At 29.3% G+C, this 26,071-nt stretch overlaps 1 protein-coding gene across 2 annotated transcripts in view; it reads right to left on the bottom strand.

Moving 5' to 3' along the window:
- Nucleotides 1-495: 495 nt before the first annotated feature.
- The window catches only part of LOC111633247 (protein neuralized-like), a 49,117-nt gene continuing 23,541 nt past the window's right edge, over nucleotides 496-26,071 (bottom strand). For both annotated transcript variants that reach the window (XM_023377784.1, XM_023377785.1), the window contains exons 2-7: nucleotides 18,832-19,338; nucleotides 11,768-11,966; nucleotides 6,961-7,262; nucleotides 4,632-4,751; nucleotides 1,367-1,534; nucleotides 496-1,279 (exon numbers count right to left, since the gene is read on the bottom strand). In XM_023377784.1, the coding sequence (XP_023233552.1) occupies nucleotides 1,095-1,279; nucleotides 1,367-1,534; nucleotides 4,632-4,751; nucleotides 6,961-7,262; nucleotides 11,768-11,966; nucleotides 18,832-19,338 (1,481 nt within the window). In that variant the 3' untranslated portion in view covers nucleotides 496-1,094. The remainder of the gene's footprint in view (nucleotides 1,280-1,366; nucleotides 1,535-4,631; nucleotides 4,752-6,960; nucleotides 7,263-11,767; nucleotides 11,967-18,831; nucleotides 19,339-26,071) is intronic.

Here is a 26,071-nt window from a genome sequence, read left to right as displayed (position 1 = left end):
CAATCTTTTTGTTCTGCCAAATATTTCTACTCTTCTCTCACTAATTTAAATTACATTTTTTAAAATATTTAAGGCTACTGACTAGTTTCTGGCGACGTACAAAATCGATTGGTGTTCGGATAATAGTAAAGTCGACGCTATCACAAGAACCAGCAACGTTGCTAGTTTGAAAAGATTTGCAGGCAGTTTTAGTTACTTTTTTTTTATATAACATATTCCATCTGAGAATAAATACTGATGTTAAAATTATAATTACAGTAAACACTTAAATCAAATTTGTTACATTTTAACAACAAAGAAAAAGAGTATATATATTTGTAAAGATTTTTAAATAGGCTTTATTATAAATAAAATGTTACCATATATACAAATTTTAATATTAAAATATAAGTTCAACTGAGTTTGCCACATTAAAAAAAAAAATTGTTAAATCAAAGAATATTTTGTATATTTGTTTTTGTTTGTTTTGTTTTATTTATAAATACAGTTTGAAAATTGTTTTGTTTTGGTCTGAATTATGTAAATAGATACAACTGGCAAATAGAAAAGCTTTACTTACACGAATATCATTGTTTTCTGGGAATTAATTTATGACGAGCAATACGAAAATATAACTAAACTATTCCGAGAAGAAACTTAACTGAAATAAAGAAAAAAACATTATCAGTTGCAAATGGTTTTTAAATTTATAAAAATATACATATATGTGTTCTCTTTATTGGATAGTTTTACTAAAATAATAGATAAAATCAGAGCATTGCAATGAAAAAGGATGATCTCTTGGTCATCAGTTAGTAATTGCCTAACTAGCTGCCAGAAGTATTTTCTAATGCGCTCAAATTTTGAAAGCAATGACAGTTACGAATTTTTTTTTTTTGTAGAGGTAAATCTGCATTCTTATGTGCTCCATCTCCAGTAATTCATATCTATACATTTCACAATAGTACATATTATATATATATACTATAATATATATATATATATATATATATACAATAATTGCAACATCTGTATTATATTTAATCCACGCCACAATTTACACTGGTTACTTGAATTGACAAATTTTTTAAATTTACTCTTCTATTATATTTTAATCAACTTCTGAATATACGAATGACGTCCCTGATGACCGCCCGACAGATGGGACACTGTCCGCCGCCTTCACCCTTCCACTGCTGCACCGCACAGGTGTAACACATACACAAGTGACCGCAGCTGTAGAGCACGCTGTCGACGTGCTGATCGTAACAGACGACACATTCTCTACCAATCAACGAATCTGAAAAAAAAGTTTTTTCCAGTTTTGTAAGAAAACATCTCTTCATAAAATATTATTAATAATTAGCATTAGCTATCAATTTATTACCTTCTTTGTTGTGAGGAGAATGAACAGTGGCTGGTGGCAGACAAACTTGTAGTCCAGAGATAGAAGGGGATGATGTGCCCATATTTAAATGCCTCTCTCCATTTATGTTTGAACTGTTATTTCCATCTCTATATGGTATTCTAGGAAAACTTGAACTTTCTATTGTTCCTATTTTTGAAATAAAAATTTTATCATTGTCTAAAGATATTTAAATTCTTATGTATTTGATATATACATAATTAATGAGTAAATTGAACTGTAAAAAATATACATATTTTTCATTATCCTCAAAGATGTTTAGTGAAGTAATCCTCATATTTTTCCAAAATTTTACAATATTTTTTAAACTATTTTAAACAAAACAGATAAATTTATTTTAAAAAAACACACAGATTATCTATGTAATGGCCAACAAAATTATACTTGAAAACTCAACTTTTTTCCATTTATTTCTAATTAATTACAAAGTAAAAATTCAAATTTGGTTTTAATTATGTACCTTTACTTAGTATTTATGCATTGATACTATCACATTCTATATACAGTGGTGCCTCGTATAACGTACGCCTCGAATAACGGACGCTGCGAATAACGGACTTTCTGTTTGACCGTTACGTGACTCGAGCAACGGACTTGCTGCGAACAACGTACTTTCCGTTCGGCAGTTACGTGAGACGAACAATGGACTTTCTTCGAACAAGTGCGAATNATATATACACATATATACATACATGGATTATGCAACATGGATTATGCAACAGTAATCAATTTAATAAGCTGAAAGAAAATTTAAGTCTGTTTCCTTTATACAAAACCTTTTTATCTATATTCTTTCTTGCAAACCTAGTCTATTGTATTTTATAGAAAAATTTCACAAAAAAGCTCACAAATTTCCATCAAATGACCATAAAAGTTTGTTTTTGGCAAACAAATCTAATATCGTTGCCTATGGACAAATTCACTACCAGAAACATCACCACATTTAACTTCACATTTGATAATTTACAATTTCCAAAATGGAAGTAAATTAAATAATTTAATTACAGGTAGTCAACTTATGACCGTAACTGGTCCTGCAAGACAAATCAATTTTGTCATAAGTCGGCTTTTACATCTTATGCCATTCTAATATCGTCTCTCTAAATATTGTTTTCTTATTTTTATGCTCGTCAATCTTATGCAAAAATTTTAACATGTGCCTTATGGACAAAATGATGGAATCACAGAATTTGAATAACTTAGAAGGAAAAAATTTCATGCAGGAACATCTTAACCAAGTTTTACCATTGTCCCATATGGGTTAAAATTTCTGTTTATACAACTAACCAGACAATGTAGTTTTTAAAAATGATGGGAAATAGCTCTTGTTTAAAATAGGAAAATTAAAAGAAAGTCATGGACATTATTAAAACTCAAAAGTGATAAGGACAAACAGAGGAGGAAAAGGCAAACAGTTGGCATATTTGCTATTGTCATAAATTCGTAAGAACTAAAACTCATACAAAACAAATATTAATCATCATTGCAAATTATCATACACCCAACTGGGCACAGCTTGCAGTGCCAGACATACCAGTCAGCAGTCATGCTCATGGCTGCGAAGTCAGTCATAAGTTAACAACTACTTAAAAATATGAAATCTAAATAATGATGTGCAACTGAAAAATTGGCCATGGTGTTACAACCATTTAATTGGTGTCCCTTCATCCAAACACCAGCAATGTGGTTTATCACTTCTAACAAATACTAGTGATACTTGACTATTTTTTAAAAGTGTTTAAAAGTTCATATTATTTTCCATCTACTTTCTATGTTTCTTTGCAATATACTTATTGCTTTTCAAACTATATCACTTTAAATCAGCGCTGTCCAACTTATCATAGCCCGCGGGCCATATTTTCTTCACCAAACATTTCGGGGGCCAAGAAGGTTTATAAACCACATGACATTTGCATAGTGCTACGGTTCAGTAAGCACTAATTGGTCAGCGAGTCCGATGTTGACGCTATAAAAAGGTGACAGTTCGACACACCGGATATACGTCACTCTCGTCTAAGTTCGACTTGGGAATTTTTTTGTTCAATAATAAATGTGAATTCTTCTTCCTGGAAAAATAAGACATTCCCTGAAAATAAGACTAAGCGCATTTTTAAGAGCAAAAATTAATATAAGACACTGTCTTATTTTCGGGGAAACACGGTAGTAAAATAATTTTATTAATAATAATAATTTAGTAAAATAAATTTATTCATAGTAAAATGTGCTCGCGGGCCGTAAAAATTATTTGGCGGGCCGTATACGGCCTGCGGGCCGCCAGTTAGACAGCACTGACTTTAAATTGTTTTGTTTAGACTGATGTACTAAGAATTAATTACTTTCTTCATTATTTAAGAGAAATTTTATTTAACTTTTGTGAATATTCTGTACAATAAAAATAGAACAAATCTATGCAAGGATACATAAACCAACAAAAGTACATGTAGTGTTTTGGTCTATCTGACATTTTCATAAGGTAATCCTAGCATTGTCGGCAGGCCCTACAAGAGAGAGTGCAGCCAGGGTGCTGCTCCAAGGCCGCCCATGAACTTTTGAGAGCACCATCAAAGAAAAATGTTAAGAAACTGCCAATTTTCCAAATAACGAAATAACTTTGGCCATGGGCTGACATTTATAGAAGATTATTTTTCTACTTCAATATCATTACGTTATTTGTATAAGCAGGGTCTCCAAAAGGGTGCCCAAAATCATCTTTGCAGCGACAGCTCTCCATTCACACAGGGACCCTGCCTGTCAGATACATCAGCTAGCGATAAAATATGAATCGAGTTTTAATATTTTAATATAATATGTAAAGAAGTTTTATTTTCTTTTTTTTAGATGACAAACTTCATAGATTAATCAAGCTAAAATCTAAAATTAGCTACAATTTTATATATAAAGCACACAGTTTTAAGTATTTCTCAAAAATCTTTCAAAAAGTTTCACGTAGGTGTTCTTTATTATTTTTCCATTCAAGGAGAATCATCATCTGCAACTAACTATATTCAAATTATACTGACCTAATTTTTTTGCAAGAATGTTTCTTTTAAACAATTTATATTTTTAATTCATCTTTTGTACTATTTTGTATCTTTTACTCTCTCTTTTCTACTATAAAAATTTACAATGATAAAAATAAATGAAAAGATTTTTTGTATGACAGAAAGTTACATTTAAATAAGTTTATATTTTGACAACCTTTAAAACTGGAATAACTTTTACTTACCTAAACTTTGCAATTTTAATGTATGTCCATAAATATCAAAAAATGCCCATAACTGTTGTGTTTGATCAACATACATAAGTACTTGTGCTGGTAGATTATTTTTAGTGAAACATACTGCACCTGTAAATGAAAACAGATTAGTAGTTTATAATGAAATAAAGTATGGCATCTGATATATATTCTAAGAAACAATATGCTGTCTGTAACTTTCCCATTTTGTAACTGCACAATTTATTAAGGGCCCCTTACTATTACATGTAATTTTTTATTAGAATAAACTTATTATTATATTAAAATGGATACAGAAATTTTATCCATTTCATCTGTTTTAGTAAGTCCCTGGTAAGATTTCTTTTGTATGCAAATTTTAGTCTTCAACTAAAAAAAAAGAGCTTAAAATAAAATCAAAAATAAAATTAAACAGCTTTAACAGATGTATTAAATATTTTTCTAAATATAATTTGCATATCAGTTTCTAAAGTTCAACACAAGTTGTATTTACAATTACAATGTCACATATGATAAACGTATTTTTTATTACTAGCGACTCAAAATTATTTTATAATTTCATTAAAACAGCTGGACTGTCATTTTTGTAAATCATTAAAACTTCTAAGACCTGACAGTGATCCAGCAGATAAAAAACTTTAATACTATATAAATACATATTACTGCACCTGTCACTATTCAAAAACAGTCTTTCCTCATAACTCAAGCCAATGCTAATAAACATGAAATTTCACCTGCTTTGTCTTATTAAGTGCATCTTAAATGATGAGTTATTTTTATCAAGTATTTTTAACATCAAAAGATGAATCAAGCCATAATTTGAGACCTTCTCAAAGATCACATATGATACATAGAATATGAATAAATTCATTTAAATAGTTTTAAATTAAAAATAAAATTTATTAGATTTTTATGATATTTTATGATTTTTATAATGGATGGATTAATATCTAAGTTTCTTTTTTAACTAATAGCATAGTTTCTCAATAGTTTCGTGGTATTCTTTATATTTGATGCATGTGTTGTAATGTTGGTTTTTGTGTTTCATCCTCAAGGTTGTCTGCAGATGTTTGTAAGTCATTAATTGCAGCCAGAAATCTTGTTTTTTGAACTGCAAAGTTTTGATTTCTTCAAAAATAAATTTCTTTTTTTCTTTACTTTCATTTTTCTTTATATCTGTCTTCTTTGAAAGATAAATGACATTTCTGCCTGGCTCAAAGATTAGCTAGCCATGGCTGTTTAACAACTTTCATGCCAAATATACTAATTTTACCATTTTTTCTTATATAATCAATAATGAATCCTTGGCATGAAGTCTCAACATAAATTTTCAATTTCTAAGAAGTTGAAAATTTTTTGTAAGATGTTTTCTGCAATTTCTCAGTGTATCTTACCTACTTCTGTGGAGAAAATAAACTATTGAAGCAATAACAATTAGGTTGTTCCACTGTCTGGTTTTTGAATTGTTCAACAAATAACAATTTTAACTTTTCTTGTATGGGTGCTTATAAGTATCAATTATAAACAAAGGACTATTAAGAACTTTTAGGAATTTCTAAGGGCCAAGAGAATCCTGTAATAGTACAAGATACCAACAATTAAGTTGGCTCAAGGTACTACAGAGTAATGTTATGAGCTAGAACTGGATATTACAAGTTTTTGTAAATTTAAATTAAACAGATGTTTTTGCTTGAAACAAAAACTTCCCTAGTTCTGTCGTAGAGTTGAAGTGTTTCATAAATTTCTTCTATTCATCAAAGCCTTCAGGGAGTAGATTCCAAGTAAAAAACATCTGCTTACTAATTTAAAATTTTTACTAACATTTTTTAACATTCTGCCTGGAGTCAGACTGCAATTATTCTACATATAATTATACTTTAAAATAAAGAAATAAAATGAGTGAATATATAAGATGTCCAAGTGTAATAAATATAAAATGTTTGGGGCAGATATTTATGCAAACAAGTAAATCACATTAGTTGAAATATTACTGCATCATGAATGACAGATGTGGCTTTACAGAACCCTATTTTCAACAAGAAGTGCAGCGCTTGAGGCAAGTGCTGAACTTCCTATTATACAGTGTGATCCACTTGGAAATGAATACTGACTTTGTTCAATAACTCATGATTACACAGTGACATTTGAATAACAATGTAAAATATAACTTGATCTATGACAAATCAGAATGTCTCATATAAGTTATGTTCATGTTTCAGTCAGTAAAGTTTGATTTAACTTGTAATTATTTTATTTCTTCATTCTTTAATAATCATGCAATGACAGCACAAAATTATAATAAAACCCAGAAATATCTTACCTGTTTCAGTTATTGTGAAAGACAATTCATCACCACTCTGTGGAGAATCTGCAACATTTTTCTGAACTACCCAATATTCTCTACGATCTAGAAGATTATCGGCTTCTACAGGTAATTCTCTACCATTGATCGATGCTGGATTACAAGAAGTTACACCAAAAGCTAATGCTCCTTCATATCTAATTCTCTCAGATCTATCAGTTTCTAATACTTTTACTACAAGTTTTTCTCTAACTTGAAGAGGACGTGAAGTAAACACATAGCCACAACAGAATTCCATGTCATTTCTAACTGCAATACATCTGAAATAAATAAATATTTTAATCTTATTGTGAACAACTTAAATTGGAATTACATTTAAATTACTTCACAAACTATTCTTTTTTTACCTTTTCACATATATAATAACCACATACCAGAGATTATTTCTAAGCATCTTATCTCGAAATACTTTTTTGGAGAACACTGTCACTAAAACATTAAAAATCAAGACATGCTTTCAAGCCTCAGTCTATCAGCAGCAGGTACCCAGATGTTAAATATTAAAATATTTGGGTACACTTGATCAGGATGTTCAAAGTAATCAAGACTTTATCTTTGCAATATTCAAAATGAGTTCTCTAATTAAAATATACATGGGAGAGTCAATCTTTCTCCAATGAAATATCCTTATATATTATTTAATGATTAATATTAACCCACCTATAAGTTTTAAACTGCAAGTAACTATTGTTTCCCATCTTACATAAAAGGTCTTTTCAATAAATTTTATTACAGCAAATTGATTAATGACTGTATTAAAATTAAAAAACACTAAACCCATAAACCAGCAAATTTTTATAACAAATGCAAACGTTTTCTCCTGTGTTGAACAGCCATCATCAGGCAAACTAATCACTAAATGCCAAAACAACAAGGGAATTGTGGAATATGTGTGCAAAGGGAGATGATATAAGATAAGAGAAATGAGGAGGGGGAGGATAGTAAGATTTATAGTTCATAAAACAACTTCCATGCTGTAGGGAGAGTCAACATCATGAAAATTAATAGCAATTTTTTGTGGGTGACCTTATATATTTCAATCTGCTCAAGATGTTTGAGAAAATATTGCCTGGAAGAGTTATGTAAGAGGCATGCTTTGCGAAATTCCACATGTTGGAGTCAGAGGCATAGATAGCCAACTCTATGTTGGCTAATTCTTTCATGATGGACATCTGATGTTCCTTGAGGCAGGTGTTTAAAGGGTTGTAACATTTAGGTATTCTAAGTGGATCTAGGATTGATGACAGGGATTGTGTAGCTGCCTAGTTGAAGGCACATGTCCAGATGGTCTTTAGTATTGCAGAGGAGGGAGAAAATTAAGGGACTTCTACAGAATGCTAAACAAAAGTTATTTCTCCTGGATATTTCCTTGTAAAGGGTGGCTAGCTTTCTGTCATAAGTGACAGTCCTATAACCTGTGTCCTGGGTGTGATTTATCTGTGAGGCAAAAGTGGTGGAGGAAAGACAACATATAAGGCCTTTAACAGTACGAGGGGAGTAGTTGTGCCGAGTTGCATATAGGGCAATTGTAAGGAGATATTTATCTCTATCTTGTGTGTCCGAGGAATGGGTGAAGGCGCTTCGAATCAAGGCCCTGAGCCAGCCATCTTGAAGAGGCAGGAAGAAGCAGGGATGAATGTTGGGTGGCGTGTAAGTTTTCTGTAAACCTGAGTTGATATGCATCCTTTGGATGAGGAAAGCTGGAGGTCCAGGAAATGAACTGTATGTTTGTGGTCTTGTTCAAGGCAGCCTCACCCTCACAATGGTATATCCACCTTAAAATAGTTTATCCTGTTATTAATCCACAACCATAAATTTATATGATTTGGAAAAAATATATATAAAAAGCCATTATTATTCTTTAACAAATCATGTATAATCTATGTAGAAAAGTATATATTTATTAAATTCCTCTTAATAAATTTCCTGAATTTTATAAAATATTAATAAACTGGGGAAAAAAAATCAGAAATTGTTTTGTTATACAATCAATATTATTAAAATAAAAAATAATTTTAATTTAAATGGTATTATATATCATTTATCATTTTTTGTACTTTGTTATCATTTTTTTAATCAGTTCATTAATGTCTGCCATCAAACAGAGTGTAAATGGTAATTGTGAGAGATTTGTAGTGTTAAAATGTTTCAAAAAAATTTTAATCAATGTTAGATTATTAGGAGTATCACAGACTTTTCTCTAAAATTCATAATACTGAATAATTAATACAGCTGTGTTAAAATTTACAAATGGTAATTGATATCGCCATATATTATATTGAGAACTTAGTTTGATCCCCTGGTATTTTGCAATGCTCTCCTCCTTGTTGCATTTTATAATTCTTCGCATAAACAATCAATATTAGTTTTTAAAATTAATCTGCACTAGGTAAAAAAAGTAAGCATTTGTAATAATTATATAAACATTAAACAAAATGAAAAAAATACACAAAGTGATTGCAATTTATAAGGTCTAATTTTGAGTGATTTTAAAATATTATTCTATTGCATTGTAGGATTGTAAGTCTTATGTATAATAAGACTTACTTATTAAATCTAAAATTGTGAAAAAAAAATGTAAAAATTAAAATTTGGTCGACAGTATTTACATCAAAATATATATATAAAATAAAATATATCAAAGCTCCCAAGTCTTTTTGTCCATTTAAAGACTGAACATGAAGACAATTTTCTAGCTTTGATATATTTTATTTATTTATATTTTGATTTAAAAATTAAAATTAACTCAATTGATATAGTTTGCAAAGTTTAAAGAACTGATTATGAACTTGGTCTTTAGGTATAGTATCAAAAAATCAAAAATAAAAATTGATAAATAAATAACACTCTACATTTTTATTACACACACACACCATTACATTAAGTCAACATTTCATTATAATAGTTTTAATATTCTTATTATCAACAGTGCATCTTTATTTAAATTGTAAAAGAAAAACTTAATACAATTTTTGAAAAACTGAAACTACTACAAATATATATAAAACTACAAAATACCCCAATGACATGCATTAACCTAGTGTTTCTCAAACTTCACCTTATGGTAGACTTGTTTAATAAATTTTGATGTATCATTTACCTAATTTGCATAGTTTGCTGTCAACATATTTGCCCAGACCCACAGAAATTTATGGACCATACACTGTTGAGAAATCTGTCATATGAATTCATCTCAACCACCTGGATATGAAAATTTCTACTATTCAGCACTACACACTATGCAAACATTTTCAGTGTTTTCAGATGATGCTTTCAAGAATATCTCAGAATGGGTAGAATTATGAGAAAAAACAATGCAACATCTGGAAATCTTGCCAGGAAAGATGCCTCCCAGAAAAACTTTCTAAAAGAAACCGACTATTTAGATCAGTGTTTCTCAACCTCTAACGAATCGTCGCCCCCTTCAATAAAACCATTACGTAGTATTGCCCCTTCAATAAAACCGTTACGTACTATCGCCCCCTTCACTACAAAATTCTGATGCCGAGGGACAATGCTAATGCCAAATTTGTACTGCACTGAATAGACTAGTGACTAGTATAATGTTATTTGTTTAATCATTGTATGATATAACGAATAAAATATCTAATTATTCTTAATATAATGTTTTACTATATCGCCCAGAAAACTGTTTTTCACCCCCCAAAATATAAATTGTTGCTAACTGCCCCCTGAACATGGATAAACGCCCACATGGTGGTGATATCACCCCATTGAGAAACACTGATTTAGATGTTAGCTTTGTGAAGGAAATCTAAAAAACTATGTGGCCAGCCCATTGTTCAGATGCAAACCTGCAACCAACTACCAGTGTTTTATCCACTAAGACATAAGGAAGCCAATATTAATTACCATGGCCCAAACCCAAACTTGTGTTACTTTAAAATTTCCAGTAAATTCAAAAAATTATAATGTTTTAATGAAATTATTTAAATTTTAAATGTATGTAATATTTCTATTAACTTTGCATTATTTAAGTTAAATTAATTTTAACTAAATGAGTGTTTTAGAAGTAAGCCATGGTGGGAAAATAATTTCAATATGAAAATTTCCCTTTTTACAATAGTTTTTGGTGTTCATTACTTGAAGTTCATCCTTAAATAAAATTTTTGAGTCATAAAAAATCATTCTGAGGTCATTGTCATAAAAAATTTTTGTATTTTTGGATGTCAAAAAGTCCATTAATAAAAGATAAAAATAATCATTTATGGCACTGAATTCAATTTTATTTCTATTAATAAACATATTGCATCTAGTTAATAATTGTATATACTATCCTATAATGATGAAAACATGTACTTAAATTAAAACATTCTTTTAATTTAAAATATTTATGTTAAGTTATGAGTTTAGTGTTGCATGGAAAATTGTATGGTAGGTCTACTTACTTATATGTATGATTTAATTAAAATTTTCCAAACTATGTAATAATAATTATTATTAATTAGTTCATAAATTATGGTTTTATTTTGCATGCAATAATTTTTGGGAGAAATCTTGGGGTCCTGAAAATATTCTGCATGCCTTTTCATAAGTTGCATTGTACCACATTACTTCTTTCCGCCTGCAGATGGCTACCTTATTGTGAGCAAAAAAATCAACAAGGCAGCTAAGGAGGCAAATTCCCTCACTTTCTATGACTTTTTCCAAACACTAATGAAAATCCCTGATTTTCCAGGTGCATAAGAACCCTGAACCAATATGAATAGTCTAGTAAATATTTTTTTAATAAAAGAAAACATACCTATCAGGAGACAAAATGATATTTATCCCTGTTGTTTTATGAAATGGCAAGGGATTGTAGAAATGACTTTGATGTGACTGAAGTTCCGTATCTTCATTTTCTAAATTAAGAGCAGCTACTGACGGAATATAGCTTTCGTCTTCAATGGGTAACGGAGCCGTTACGTGATGACGGTTATTATTTAACTGATGTCTAGGATCTAAAAAAAAATTATGATTATTATACGGCAAATAAAAAATGTTTTTTTTTTATCAAATTAAGAAAAAAAACAGGCTAATTTAACAATTACAAACAACTTTGTTAAAGTAATTTTATAAAAATAAGACATCCATTTTAAGGATTCAAAAAATTTAACGTAAACAAATCCAAATCATCATCTTAGATATTGCTTCCATTATTACAAAATCTCTAAATTAGCAAAAAAATTATTTTTAATTCTTATAATTTTCATCACTATATCATCAGGATAAAATAATAATAATAATAAAAATAAAATCTGCATATTAAATAGAATGCAATTAGGTAATAGTTACTTGGTAGTGCAAAATAGAGTAATCTTATAAAAGGAATCACATAATTTATAAGCAAACAGTTTCACATTTTCATGCTTTTATTTCTCTGTCAAATATGAACAAATTTGCACATTAGAAACATTAAAAAGAAGAAACTGTAGTTAGGAGAAAAGATATTATCTTATATGCCAAGTTATGCAGATTTTTAAAGCAATAGAAATGAATTGAAATTTGTATAAAATTGATTAGAAAAACTTTTATTAAACATAAATTTTGCAAAATGCAAAATATATACATAATTTCAATTATAAAGGCAAATTGTATATTCACAAGATATAAAATACTGAAGAAAATATTTTATATTTTGTGAATATACCATTTGCCTTTTTAATTGAAATTATGTATATATTTTTACAAGTTCTGGCTAATCATCAGCTCAAACTTTTATATAATATTGTGCAGACATAGCCTCTAATAAAAGGTTGTCTCTGTAAAAGAAGACTGTTTTAGTTCCTGTTGATTGGACAGGACAGAAATGAAGACACCTTTTTAGTTTCCTCCATATTTTATATTTTTAGCAAAATCTATATTTTTCTTTTTGCAAAATATAGATTTTGCTTTCTGCTAATTTCAGATACAAAACCCCATTACATTACATAAAAAACAAATTAACATTTTTATCCTTTTTTCTTTTGAAATATAATTGTATAGAATGGAGAAGACAAATATAATATAAATCAGAAAAAAAATCTTAAATATATTCATATATTTCAATATTTGAAAAGATACCAAAACATACAGTATATAGGAATCAAGATTTTTAGAGAGATTAAAAGGTACATCAGTTGAATAAGAAGTGTGGAAAACTACACACACCTTTCACTAAATATTTTGTAACTAACAATGCAATGTAACTTGCATCTCAGAGTAATATTAAAATATCAAAAAGTTGTCAAAAAAATGGAATTTCACTGTCAGTTTAGTGTTAAAGAACTAAACCCTGCTTATCTCTCTTTTCAAATAAAATTGTTAAAAGATAAAATGTGAACATTGGGTGTGTTTTAAGTACAAAAATGCTATATATTTTAAGTAGCATTATCAATCAGCATGCAGTTTCTCCAATCTACAGAACTATTCTTAAAAAGAAACTTAAACTTTCTACTTAAAAACTGTTTGTTGTTTGTCTAAACAGTTCTAAGATATGATAAAAAACCCTCTCTTATTCTTAGATATCTAATGGCTCTAGTTTTTCATATTTTTAATGAACTGAACACGCAATGTTTCCACAAAAAACTTCTCTTAAAACATTATTCAAATTTAAGTTCAAAATCAATTTAAAACTTTTAATATAAGCCAGTTTAGTATACTTGAAACTTATTTAAATAATTTTAAACCTATGACTAGAAATTCAGAGAAATATTGATCACAGCAGTAACATCAAAAGTTTTTTCTTCCTCTTTGTTTTTCTATAACACATGATATTGTAGCATTATTTTGTGATTTTAATATAGAATTTATATTTTAAATTCTAGAATAATAATAATAATAAACTACTTATTACTATATTGAAATTATAAATAAGTAGTTATATAATAACCATTGTAAATATTTTCCAACTCATCTAAATCCTCAGAATATATTCAGAATTGGCATGAACAAATTGTCTCTGTTGGTACGGTATTAATTGATGTAGTATTCTAATATAAATAAACAGAATTACAATGCCGATAAGGTGGCTCAACATTTAATCTACTTCATGTAGTCCGACTAAAATGAACCGCAAAATCTAACAATGCATGCATTTTCCAATCTATCTTATTGTATTCAATTTTCTTACTACACTAAATATACTAAGATTTCAATTTTTACTTTTGTCTGCCTTATGTAAATATAATTTTCAATATATTAGTATCTAGTATTATTTGATTTATAGATGTCAATACTTTTATAGAGTCAATAATAAACAAGAAACAGTAAATTATATGCCTTAAAGTAAGATATCAAGATCTGAAGAAAAAATATTTGGCTTCAAATGGAATTCATACATACATCTGTCTCACTCAGTCATGTTACATCTGTCCATCTGTTTCTTTGGAGAATGTGTGACTTATACGGTAGAATTTATTACTTCACGTGTTTCTCATCTATTAATTACTTCAGCTACTCATTTTTTTCAGCTAGTTAGAAAAAAATTCTGATGTTATCCTTGCTTTATTTGCAGTATATTTTATAGGTGATGTCTTGGCAATTTTAGAAACATTAAGAATTAGCAGATTTTTCCAATTAACTACCATGAAAGATTTTCCTTACGTGTCAGGTTCGGTCCCAAAACAAATGCTATACATTTTTTGCTTTTTTTCTTTTTTAACGTTGTTGGCATCATTCTTTTCTCCAACAAACAACTTTGAATATAAATTAAAACATTTTTTACTATGTTAAATATTGATATAAGATGGCTATCGTCAACTTTCAAAAATTGGTTTGAAAGATTACAACAAATTCAATTTTAACTTCAAGCAAATTACTGTATTTACTTGAATAGTTTCAGGATGTACAGATTACGTGCCTTTGAGTAATTCGTGCATCCCATTTCTGGAGATACTGGTTTTAAAAAATTGATCAATTTAATTTATTATATATTTAGTAAATTTTATTAATTTATAGTTGTAACGCAATAGCAACCGTCACTCTCACTATTTTAACATTCAATATGGTGGTACTTAGTTTACAAGGCCACATAGTATTAAAAGATAAAAATACAAAGGGGGAAAAATTATTTGTATATCCAATAGTGATAAATTATCTGCAATTTGCAGTAATCTATTTTATGATAAATTAATTTACTAATAAAAGGAAAGTAACACTTCTTTACATTGTTTGCTTCAAATTCAAAACGAAAAACTAACTGATCAACAGCTTAAACCAAATAGATGAAAAAGATTATTTACTGTTGATCTAAGTTGTATATTTAACTTACTTCATTTAACCAAATTTTCGTGAAATTAGTTGCACAAAAACATTTAATATTATTGCAGCGTTATATTAAGAAAATCATCCAATTGCAAAGCAAAATTTATCACTAACAAAGTAAGCAAAACACTTAGTAACAGGAAGTACCCTGGACTATGGGTTGCATCACCAAATTTGTTGTAAATAAACTGTGCATTCAGACTTTCTGTCATAATTTATTGGAAAAAAGTGCATGAATTATTCAACTAAATTAAGTAATATTTATAGCTTGATAAAATTTAATTTGATGAATGACCTTTTCAAATTGTCTCCTTATTTATTAGGAAAACAAGTACAGTAGACCCCCCTATAACGTGGATTCCTATAACAGATTCCTATAATGTGGCAAAAAAATTGTGACAGTATTCGTATAAAGATACTAAAAAAGACTAGTAAAATGTCGTCGCCGACTCGTGTCGCGACAGGATTGGTCGAATCTGGACCAATAGTAGACGAGCAGCCAAACTACTTACACGCTACAGAGAGTTTAGGTGAGTAAGTTGAGTTTACTATCGTCTGTACAATATGTAAATTAGGTACCGTAAGTCTAATACAGTACTGTAATTTTATACATTTCTTGTGAAAGAAACATTTCTTATTAAACGGCCNCCTAATTTATATATAATCAATATATAATTATATGTAGAGTACCTAGTTTATATATAATACTGTATAGACGATAGCAAACTCAATTTACCCACCTAAACTTTCCGTAGTGTGGCGCTGGACGGCAGAAAGTAGTTCAGCTGCTCATCCACTATTGGTCCAGATTCAACCAATCTTGTTGCAACACGAGTCAGCAACGATGTTTTACGAGTCCCTTTATACGAATACTGCCGCAATTTTTTTGCTACGTTATAGGAATTTCCGTTATAGGAACCCACGTTATATGGGGGGGGATCGACTGTATATTAATGATGTATCCAAAGGTCAACGAATTTTTCGCAGAAAAATAACTTATCAGAAATCGCAGCCGCCGTTTGGTGTGCTGCTCCGCGACGAAAACAAGCTTAAGCAATGGCGATGTCGAACGGTGCACACTCGGTAAGTAATCCTACAATTTTTTGTTTATAGCATTGTTTATACTGATTATTCTCAAAAAATTATACATGTTTTGGAAATGTTGAGTCAAATTAGTCTAGAATCGATTAATTTTATGGAAGAAAAACTTTCAAACAGCCGTAGTCTGTAAACTTCACACGTGTCGGGCTGTGATTGGCTTATGTATTTAAGGATTCCTGCAATGTAAAATTCTTATAAAGTGGAACGTATCTACCACGTTATAGGGGGGTCTACTGTACACTGCAAAATTACTTGCAATTTCAAATCTCTCCAGATCACTTATATATAAAAAAAATTATTCTTTAGTAAAATTTAATAAATACTACACATTTATTAAATTTAATCTAGAACATATGCTAATAATCACCACAAAGTCAAGTCGCAGCTACAATATAATCATTCAAATGTAACTCACTCTTTGCCATATATCCACTATTTTATACAAGGGTAGTTTTTTCCAACCCCTGATAAATTAGAAGAAAGAAACAGGAGCAGTAAAAAAACTTATAATATACATAAAAGTTAAATACATGATAATGCTATTTCTCTAAATAGTTGTATTGACATCTGAATTGAAGCAAATTTCATAATGTAGCACCAGTCTTTGTATACCTTCCTCACACAGTTGCCTGGGTGCATAGTCAATGCATCATATTAGTGTTCAACCCCTCATTAGTCGTGAACCATCACTTGCTCAACCACACTTTCATTTGGTTAACAGATAAAAATCACTGAAGTTCAGGATGTATGGTGGGTGATCTCTAGTTGCAAAATTCAGATGGAAGTTGTTTGAGAAATCACATATGAACATTTGATGAAGCTCCTGTCTTCTTGCTGTGATATGCTAACAACACCTGATCACAACACACCTCTTCAATTGTTGTGTATTTCCCTCCATAGATGTTTAAGAGTCATGCAGTATGTTACTGAAGTGTTGATTGTACCAGACTCCATAAACTCCCAAATGGTCCAAATGGACCAAACATATGGTCCCAAAATACAGTAGTCTTAAGCTTTCTGTTAGATAAGGTTTTTTGAACATTTTTAGTTTGTATGGCAACAAATTGTGTATACATTTTGTTTAGATTTCTTGTGTCTTGACATTTCCAAATTGGATCCATGTGTTATCGTCCATTACAACCTCAGCCAAAAAATTTCCCTCCTTGTGATAATGCTGCAAAAAAATTAAGGCAGACTCCATTTGTTGAGCCTTGTGAATGGCTGCTATCTTGGGTACCCAGCACAAAGCTTGTGGTAGCCTAGTTTTTCAGTCATAACATTGGACAAAACCAATCATAAAATCCGATGTAAATCAGCAGACAGATCAACTCAAAGCTGAATTGGAAAAATTTAATTACAGTGCAAACTTTACACTTGGTAGAAGCAACAATGGATGAAATGGTCAACTGAGTAAAATATCCAACTGCAGGGTGTAGGAAACTGTTTACAAGCACTATTAACTACACAGTCATTGCCATGTATCAACACTATGGCTGTTGTAATAGCAATGCTGACTTATAATAATAATAATAATAAACTACTTATTACTATATTGAAATTATAAATAAGTAGTTATATAATAACCATTGTAAATATTTTCCAACTCATCTAAATNTTGGTAGAAGCAACAATGGATGAAATGGTCAACTGAGTAAAATATCCAACTGCAGGGTGTAGGAAACTGTTTACAAGCACTATTAACTACACAGTCATTGCCATGTATCAACACTATGGCTGTTGTAATAGCAATGCTGACTTATAATAATAATAATAATTATTATTATTATTATTATAACTAACAGAATTGACAGTTCTTAAATGTGTATAATTTCAGATATTTTGTTAGAATTCAGCTTATAAATTTTAAATACAGTTTGAGTACCAAATGTATTACATCTGTTTTTTGTTTATGAAAATACACTTTTTATACCAATGTGGCAAATGTACCAAGATAGATTTTTCTGTAATGTTTCTTTATCTCCCGTTAGGTATCAATTTTTAAAACTGTTACTTTCCAAATTCTCAGAAGGGTATCTGCATAGTATTTTAATAAGTAATTTGCAAATAAACTTAGCTTTTTTCAAAATAAAATTCACTGTTTTGCTTTTTGTATTTGGCAAATGTTAAGAATATTAAATAATCTTTAAAAATATATCTAATCTCTCTCTTGTACACTTAAGTAATGATCAATTATCATGTCAATTAATAATACATTTCCACAATCAAACTACAGTAAAATTTAAACAGATCATCAGTTAAAACATTATTTGATAGTTTTGAATAATATATAAAACTATTTATACATTACTTGAATTTGTGTCACTGATATTCTGTTGATTAATTTTCGATACATTAAAAACAGCTGTATGTTTAAATTTTGGAATGAGCAAGAAAAAATTTATGCATATTTCATGATGTAAAAATGCATATTATGTATACATAAACTAATTATATCTAAATAATAATGAAAAAAATGCTTACCTACAAATTCGACTCCCACGGTATTACCATAAATATCAATAAGAGCCCATAGTGGGCCAGATGTATTTACACCACTAAAAAATAATCCATTTTCTTCCCCATCAATTCCAAAATATACATCTCCATTTTCAGTTACGTAATAAAAAACAACTGTTTCAGGTTGGGCGTATCGTTCACCGAGTGCTTTTGCCCAATTACCCGGTTTATTAGTCAAATCGGGGCAGGCGTACTTTGGCAGACTAGAACGAAAATTTATAGGATCATTGTTCGTAAAGCCAAAACGTAGAGCACCACTCCAACTGCTGGAGGTTTCTACAAATTTCAAATAAACTCTCTCGTTGATGCACACGGGTCGATCGCTGAACGTAATGCCCTTGCAGAAACTTTCAGCTCTTCGAGCAACAGCACCGCTACGAGAAAGGCGAATATTTTCTCCGTGAACTCCGTGGAAGACAATTGGCGGAAGGTTATTTGTTGGAACACTTGAACTTCTGGTGTGAGATGACGCTAAAAAACAAATTTTTTCCATTATTAATATTTAAAAATTTGATATTAGCAAAATTTGCTAGAAGTTATAGATTTTATAATCAATATCAATCATAAATTTCAAATAAATTGTAAACTTTTAAAAACAATCATCAAGAAACCGAAAAATCCAAAACAATGTCAGATTATTCATAGGCTAAAATTTCATTTTTTCAAAATTTGGTTTTGAAATAAATGAAATCATTATCTCTAAAGAATTTTAATAATTAGAATTAATATCAGGAGAAAATATTTATTCAGAGAATTCAAAAACAATTACACAAACTGAGAAAAGTTGTTACCAAATTATAGTCTATAAATCTTTAAGCAGCTTCATTATGAATGTACCTTGGTAACATCTACAGGGATTTGAATTTTTAAATCCAATTCTACATTTGATTTTTCTTTTAATGTTTAAAATTAATTAAAAACTAACCTAATTATTAAAAACTCAAACAGATGGCAATTCCACTTTCCTCTACATTAAATTTTGAATTAAAATTACTATCATTTGATAAATACTTTCAATAGAACCTAGAAATGTTTAGTTAATTGCTTCGATATCAATACCGAACCTTTAAATTACTGGACAAGAATTAGCTCTCTCCTATATATTATAAATACAAATGATTAAAATCCAATTACTTGGTTTACATTTTACTAATTGCCAATAGATTATTTAATCAAATGATTAAATATTGTGATATGTGTAATAATTTGAGAGCTATCACTTTTTGTAGTATAGTGACAAATGCTTTGTGCTGTCAATTTAATATAGTGTTTCTTAGCTATCACCTTCCATTCCTGTCAATCAAATGATTGCAAACAATAGTAATTAAAAGAAAATAAGCACTTTTCCTTGCCAAAAAGTTCAGCACTGTCTATTCACAGATTTATCGACTCGTAATAGCATTATCAATAGATTTAAATATACAGTACTACTAAAATCAAAAGAACGCTTGATGCCAATTTTGTAGGTAGCAACAGATAACTATCTGTCGGCATAAAAACTTTTTTAATTAACACAAAATATATAAAAGCAAGCACTTTAGACAGTGCTTTACAGCTTTCCTTAGATAAATTATTTAGAATAAAATATTCTTTTCTAAGGTGCTGAAGCTGTGGAGTTTTCTGGATTTCCTTCACGTGTCTAACATCTAAATAGGACCAGTTTCCTCATAGAATGTCCTCCCAGAAGACAGGATTTTTCCCTTGGCATATCATCCATTTGTTGCACTCCCTTATTCTATCAATCCAATCCCAATTGTCTGAATTGTTCAGCTTTTTCTGTAAGTTTTCAATCAACAGAAATATTCTTTTCTCTACAATGTACAAATCACTTTGGCATGCAATTTTCAGCATCTGGATTCTCACATTTGTGGTTTCTTTTTCTGTTTGATTCTGTTATTCAATAAAATTTTCCAAATATCCTCCTCTTGTTTTTCATACATATAAGAAGAATACTCAATGAAATGTCAAATTCTTTTGCAATTTCTAATTTTTTCTTGTTTTCCTCCAAACTGTTTGTGACATTTTGTCTGCTAACAACAAAATCTTTCGTTTTCTCTTGTTAGTAATTCTTACTTTGGAATGAAAATGTCAACACACAGTTTAATCTTTTCACACTATCAATATTTAGTTCCAAATAAGGAACTCAAATTTGATTGGATAGTAACTCAGTAAGATGTCAATTTGCATTTTGAAAACAATTTTGAAGTGTAAGAACCGACTGGTCCTTTACACTTAAAAATAAGAGCATTTCTTTAGATACGAAAGGGGCATTAAAATTTTGAATTTTATATTCTGCTGTACGAGGAGTAATTCTATACAATACTAATTTTCAACTTAATGATATCGTTATCTGTTTGAAAGTGCAGAAGATCACACGCAGAATTAGACAAGAAATAAAGACACTAGATTTTAAAATTTAAGTTAGCAAAATATAATCTGAAACTACTTCAACTTATAGAAGCCCAGAACAAATCGAGCCTATGGCAGTCAAGCCGGAACGGAAGTAAAATGCAAGTTAGTAAGAATTTCAAATTAAGGAAGTTTGACTTAGTGTTTATTATACATTATTATTCAACATATTTCCTCTAATAAAACAAACTCTTTTTTAAACTTTTTTTATATTAAAATACAAACATTGCTTAAATTTAAAAGTTATTTGAGAGCAAATGAAACATTCACAATATACAGATGTTATACTGTACATAGAATAAAAAATCATCATCATATTACATTTCTTGATATGTAATATTGCTTCTCCAATAATATTCAGCACATTTGCTTGGAATACTTCAGTTAGCATGATTTAAAAATATAAAGAAGTAGTTCTTACAATTTACATTTTATAAATTTTCCCACACATTTATGAAAAAATATTTTTAAAAATATAGAGAATGTCCACCAAATGCCGAAACTCCGTTTGTAATATTAAATTTAGGCAAATATAAACCTTTGTAAGTCCAATAGTTATATTATAGCCAAACGATTGCAGATAGTAGCAGGAATATGACCCGATCTCATCTGGCAATCATTTGACGTTTGGCATTAAATTTAAACAATTGAAAACTGTTTTTTTTTTTGACAAGACTATGTCTTGTTTATAAAATCGTACTGCTTGCTGTGTTACCAACTAAGAGGTATGAAGGAGTACATGTCAGGAGTTGCAATTTGGCACAGAGTATTAGGTGCCCAAATCATGCATGTATTAAAAAAAACCAGACTTGTAGATACTCAGGGGACTGAGACCAAGTCAAAATAAAATACAAAATGGCGACTCTCTCTACAAACAAGCAAACCGAAGTCAGGTGGTGAGAGTACCACTCATGGTCGTTCTAGGAAGTGGACTCTGACCCTAGGACTGAAATTGTAGTATTTTCTTTGTTAAATAAAATTTGTAATCTAATTTTGTAAATTTGGGAGTGCTTCAAATATGACATTAAAACAGGGTGTCGTTACAAGTAGGTTTTTAACATTATCTAGTACAGTAAAATCGTGGGACCAATAAAAATTTTACATTATATTAGGGTTGTTGTTACATCTAATGACGTTATAATCGATATATTGTTTGTGCAAAATAAAAAATAATTTTGGATGATACAATAGCCACGATTATTTTTTTAAAACTGGAAAACTTTCGTTACGCATCGACAAAAATTCAACACGAGCCAACATGCAACTGAGAGAAATTTTGAAACTGGATAGGTTAATTTCATCAAAAATGTATCGTGGACAACCTCACGGTTGTGGCCAGCGAAGTTTGAACGATCACACCCAAAAGAAGCGATACCAAAGAAGATTGGAGAATGAGAACGAAGCCCACATTGATCGTAAAAGTGATTCCGCTTAGTAATGAGTCTCCAAGACAGTCTTGTTCCAAATATGGTTTTGCCGTTTTACTTGTTTTTTATTAAATTTACATTTTAAAACCGGAGGTTAGTGTTTGATGGACAAAGAATATTCTCTACTCTATATAACAGAATAAAACAACTTAGTAACCGGATTATACGTTGAATTCTTTTAAATTTGATAGGACAGACAACAGATGTATTTCTAGACAAAAATATAAGCTTCTCTTCTTATATCATCATCTACTAAATTTAAAAAGTTGAAATCTAGCACATTCATAATTACAAAATTTTTTCATAATTTTATCAATATTTGACTTAAGGAAGATTTGATGATATACAATTACTAAAACAAAAAAAGTTTTTGATTTATGACCCAATCCAAATATTTTCAGATTACATATTTATTAATTCAAATGTTTGTTGAACACTTTCTCAATAATTTCAAAGATATCATCATAAATCTATTATACAATAATTAAAGCAATCAAACTTTGTCTTCATTCAATATACAGGTATCCCTTGCTTACCGCGGGATTTGATTAACACGAGAAATTAATTGTGGCAATCCCTTTATATACTTGGCAGAAGTTTTAATTAATGCGGCTTTACCGGCCATACTTACTTAACGTAGATATCGTATTTACTTAATACAATTCTGGTATGTGCGGTAGTGTCGGGGAATTAATTAACCGCGTTAATCAAGGGATACCCGTAAACTATTATGCAGAATCTTAAAAGCACAGACATTCAAGTAACTTGAATTCATCTATACTGCAACATTTACTGTTGATTTGCTGATTAAATAATTATTTTATACTAAGTCCTTGTTACTAACATTTTTATAACTAATAATAATCAAAGTTTCATTTTAAGAAACAGATACCTAAATTATGTAAAATGCCATAAAAGAATATGCAACTGATTTAACAATTTTCATAGAGATTGGGACATACAAGCAATACCACATTTAAATAAAGAAAAAATTAAATTAGACAAGACAGATTATTCAGTTAAGTTTGCTAAAATATTTTTTAACAAAGTATATTTTGCTTATCTTATTTGGTAATATAGTATTATATAAAATTCATAGTAAATAAAAAAAAATCTATAATATTTACTTAACACTTTATTAATAAAAAGTTAATTATAATTATTTATAGTATAAAGTTTCTATGCTTTTGAATATTTTAGTTTTCTTCTGATCTACTTGTTCGGTTTCCATTGATAGAATTATCAATCTTTTCCCCTCTCTTTTGATCAGTCTCCATTCTTATGCTGATTTTTTCCCTTATATTCTAGAATGGTGACATATAATAGAAATAAAAAGTCTGTTTCCAATCCCTTTCCCGTCCAAGTTACACCCTTCACACATCGAAGCTTCGACTTCCTTCATAACATGTAATTGCACTTTTCCTGGAAATGCGAATCTGATATACTTTCTATTCCAAATTTGTGCAATTAAAAATGAAATTTTTCTTATAATTTACATAATATTCAGGATTTCTACAAGGAATAATCTGATATAATAAAACATTAAATTAGCTTTCACTATCCTTTCTGTATTATTATAACAGATTATAAACATTGAAAGCAACTAAAGCTAAGATTCAGTTGAACAAACAAATGCTTATTATGAACTCTTACTCCGTTAAATCAATTTTTTTTTCCACCATTTTGTGTCTTATGGTTCCCAACTGTGCTCCTAAGTGACTTCCAACTGTGTGCATAACACACCCAATAAAGGCCTCAAAAGCACTGTTGGAAATCACAGCTGCTGAATATAATCTGTTATAAATAATATTAAGATTAAAATTGAATAATTATCCCTTACAATTATATATATATATATATATAAAAAAAAAAAACTGATCAAATTGTATTATATAAAACTTTAACNTGTTGTTACATCTAATGACGTTATAATCGATATATTGTTTGTGCAAAATAAAAAATAATTTTGGATGATACAATAGCAACGATTATTTTTTTAAAACTGGAAAACTTTTGTTACGCATCGACAAAAATTCAACACGAGCCAACATGCAACTGAGAGAAATTTTGAAACTGGATAGGTTAATTTCATCAAAAATGTATCGTGGACAACCTCACGGTTGTGGCCAGCGAAGTTTGAACGATCACACCCAAAAGAAGCGATACCAAAGAAGATTGGAGAATGAGAACGAAGCCCACATTGATCGTAAAAGTGATTCCGCTTAGTAATGAGTCTCCAAGACAGTCTTGTTCCAAATATGGTTTTGCCGTTTTACTTGTTTTTTATTAAATTTACATTTTAAAACCGGAGGTTAGTGTTTGATGGACAAAGAATATTCTCTACTCTATATAACAGAATAAAACAACTTAGTAACCGGATTATACGTTGAATTCTTTTAAATTTGATAGGACAGACAACAGATGTATTTCTAGACAAAAATATAAGCTTCTCTTCTTATATCATCATCTACTAAATTTAAAAAGTTGAAATCTAGCACATTCATAATTACAAAATTTTTTCATAATTTTATCAATATTTGACTTAAGGAAGATTTGATGATATACAATTACTAAAACAAAAAAAGTTTTTGATTTATGACCCAATCCAAATATTTTCAGATTACATATTTATTAATTCAAATGTTTGTTGAACACTTTCTCAATAATTTCAAAGATATCATCATAAATCTATTATACAATAATTAAAGCAATCAAACTTTGTCTTCATTCAATATACAGGTATCCCTTGCTTACCACGGGATTTGATTAACACGAGAAATTAATTGCGGCAATCCCTTTATATACTTGGCAGAAGTTTTAATTAATGCGGCTTTACCGGCCATACTTACTTAACGTAGATATCGTATTTACTTAATACAATTCTGGTATGTGCGGTAGTGTCGGGGAATTAATTAACCGCGTTAATCAAGGGATACCCGTAAACTATTATGCAGAATCTTAAAAGCACAGACATTCAAGTAACTTGAATTCATCTATACTGCAACATTTACTGTTGATTTGCTGATTAAATAATTATTTTATACTAAGTCCTTGTTACTAACATTTTTATAACTAATAATAATCAAAGTTTCATTTTAAGAAACAGATACCTAAATTATGTAAAATGCCATAAAAGAATATGCAACTGATTTAACAATTTTCATAGAGATTGGGACATACAAGCAATACCACATTTAAATAAAGAAAAAATTAAATTAGACAAGACAGATTATTCAGTTAAGTTTGCTAAAATATTTTTTAACAAAGTATATTTTGCTTATCTTATTTGGTAATATAGTATTATATAAAATTCATAGTAAATAAAAAAAAATCTATAATATTTACTTAACACTTTATTAATAAAAAGT

Source organism: Centruroides sculpturatus, unplaced genomic scaffold (genome assembly GCF_000671375.1).
Source record: "Centruroides sculpturatus isolate CEXI.00-Female unplaced genomic scaffold, Cexi_2.0 scaffold699, whole genome shotgun sequence".
Classification (NCBI taxonomy): domain Eukaryota; kingdom Metazoa; phylum Arthropoda; class Arachnida; order Scorpiones; family Buthidae; genus Centruroides; species Centruroides sculpturatus.
Note: the sequence above shows the minus strand (reverse complement) of the source record. Positions and strands in the feature narration are given on the sequence as shown.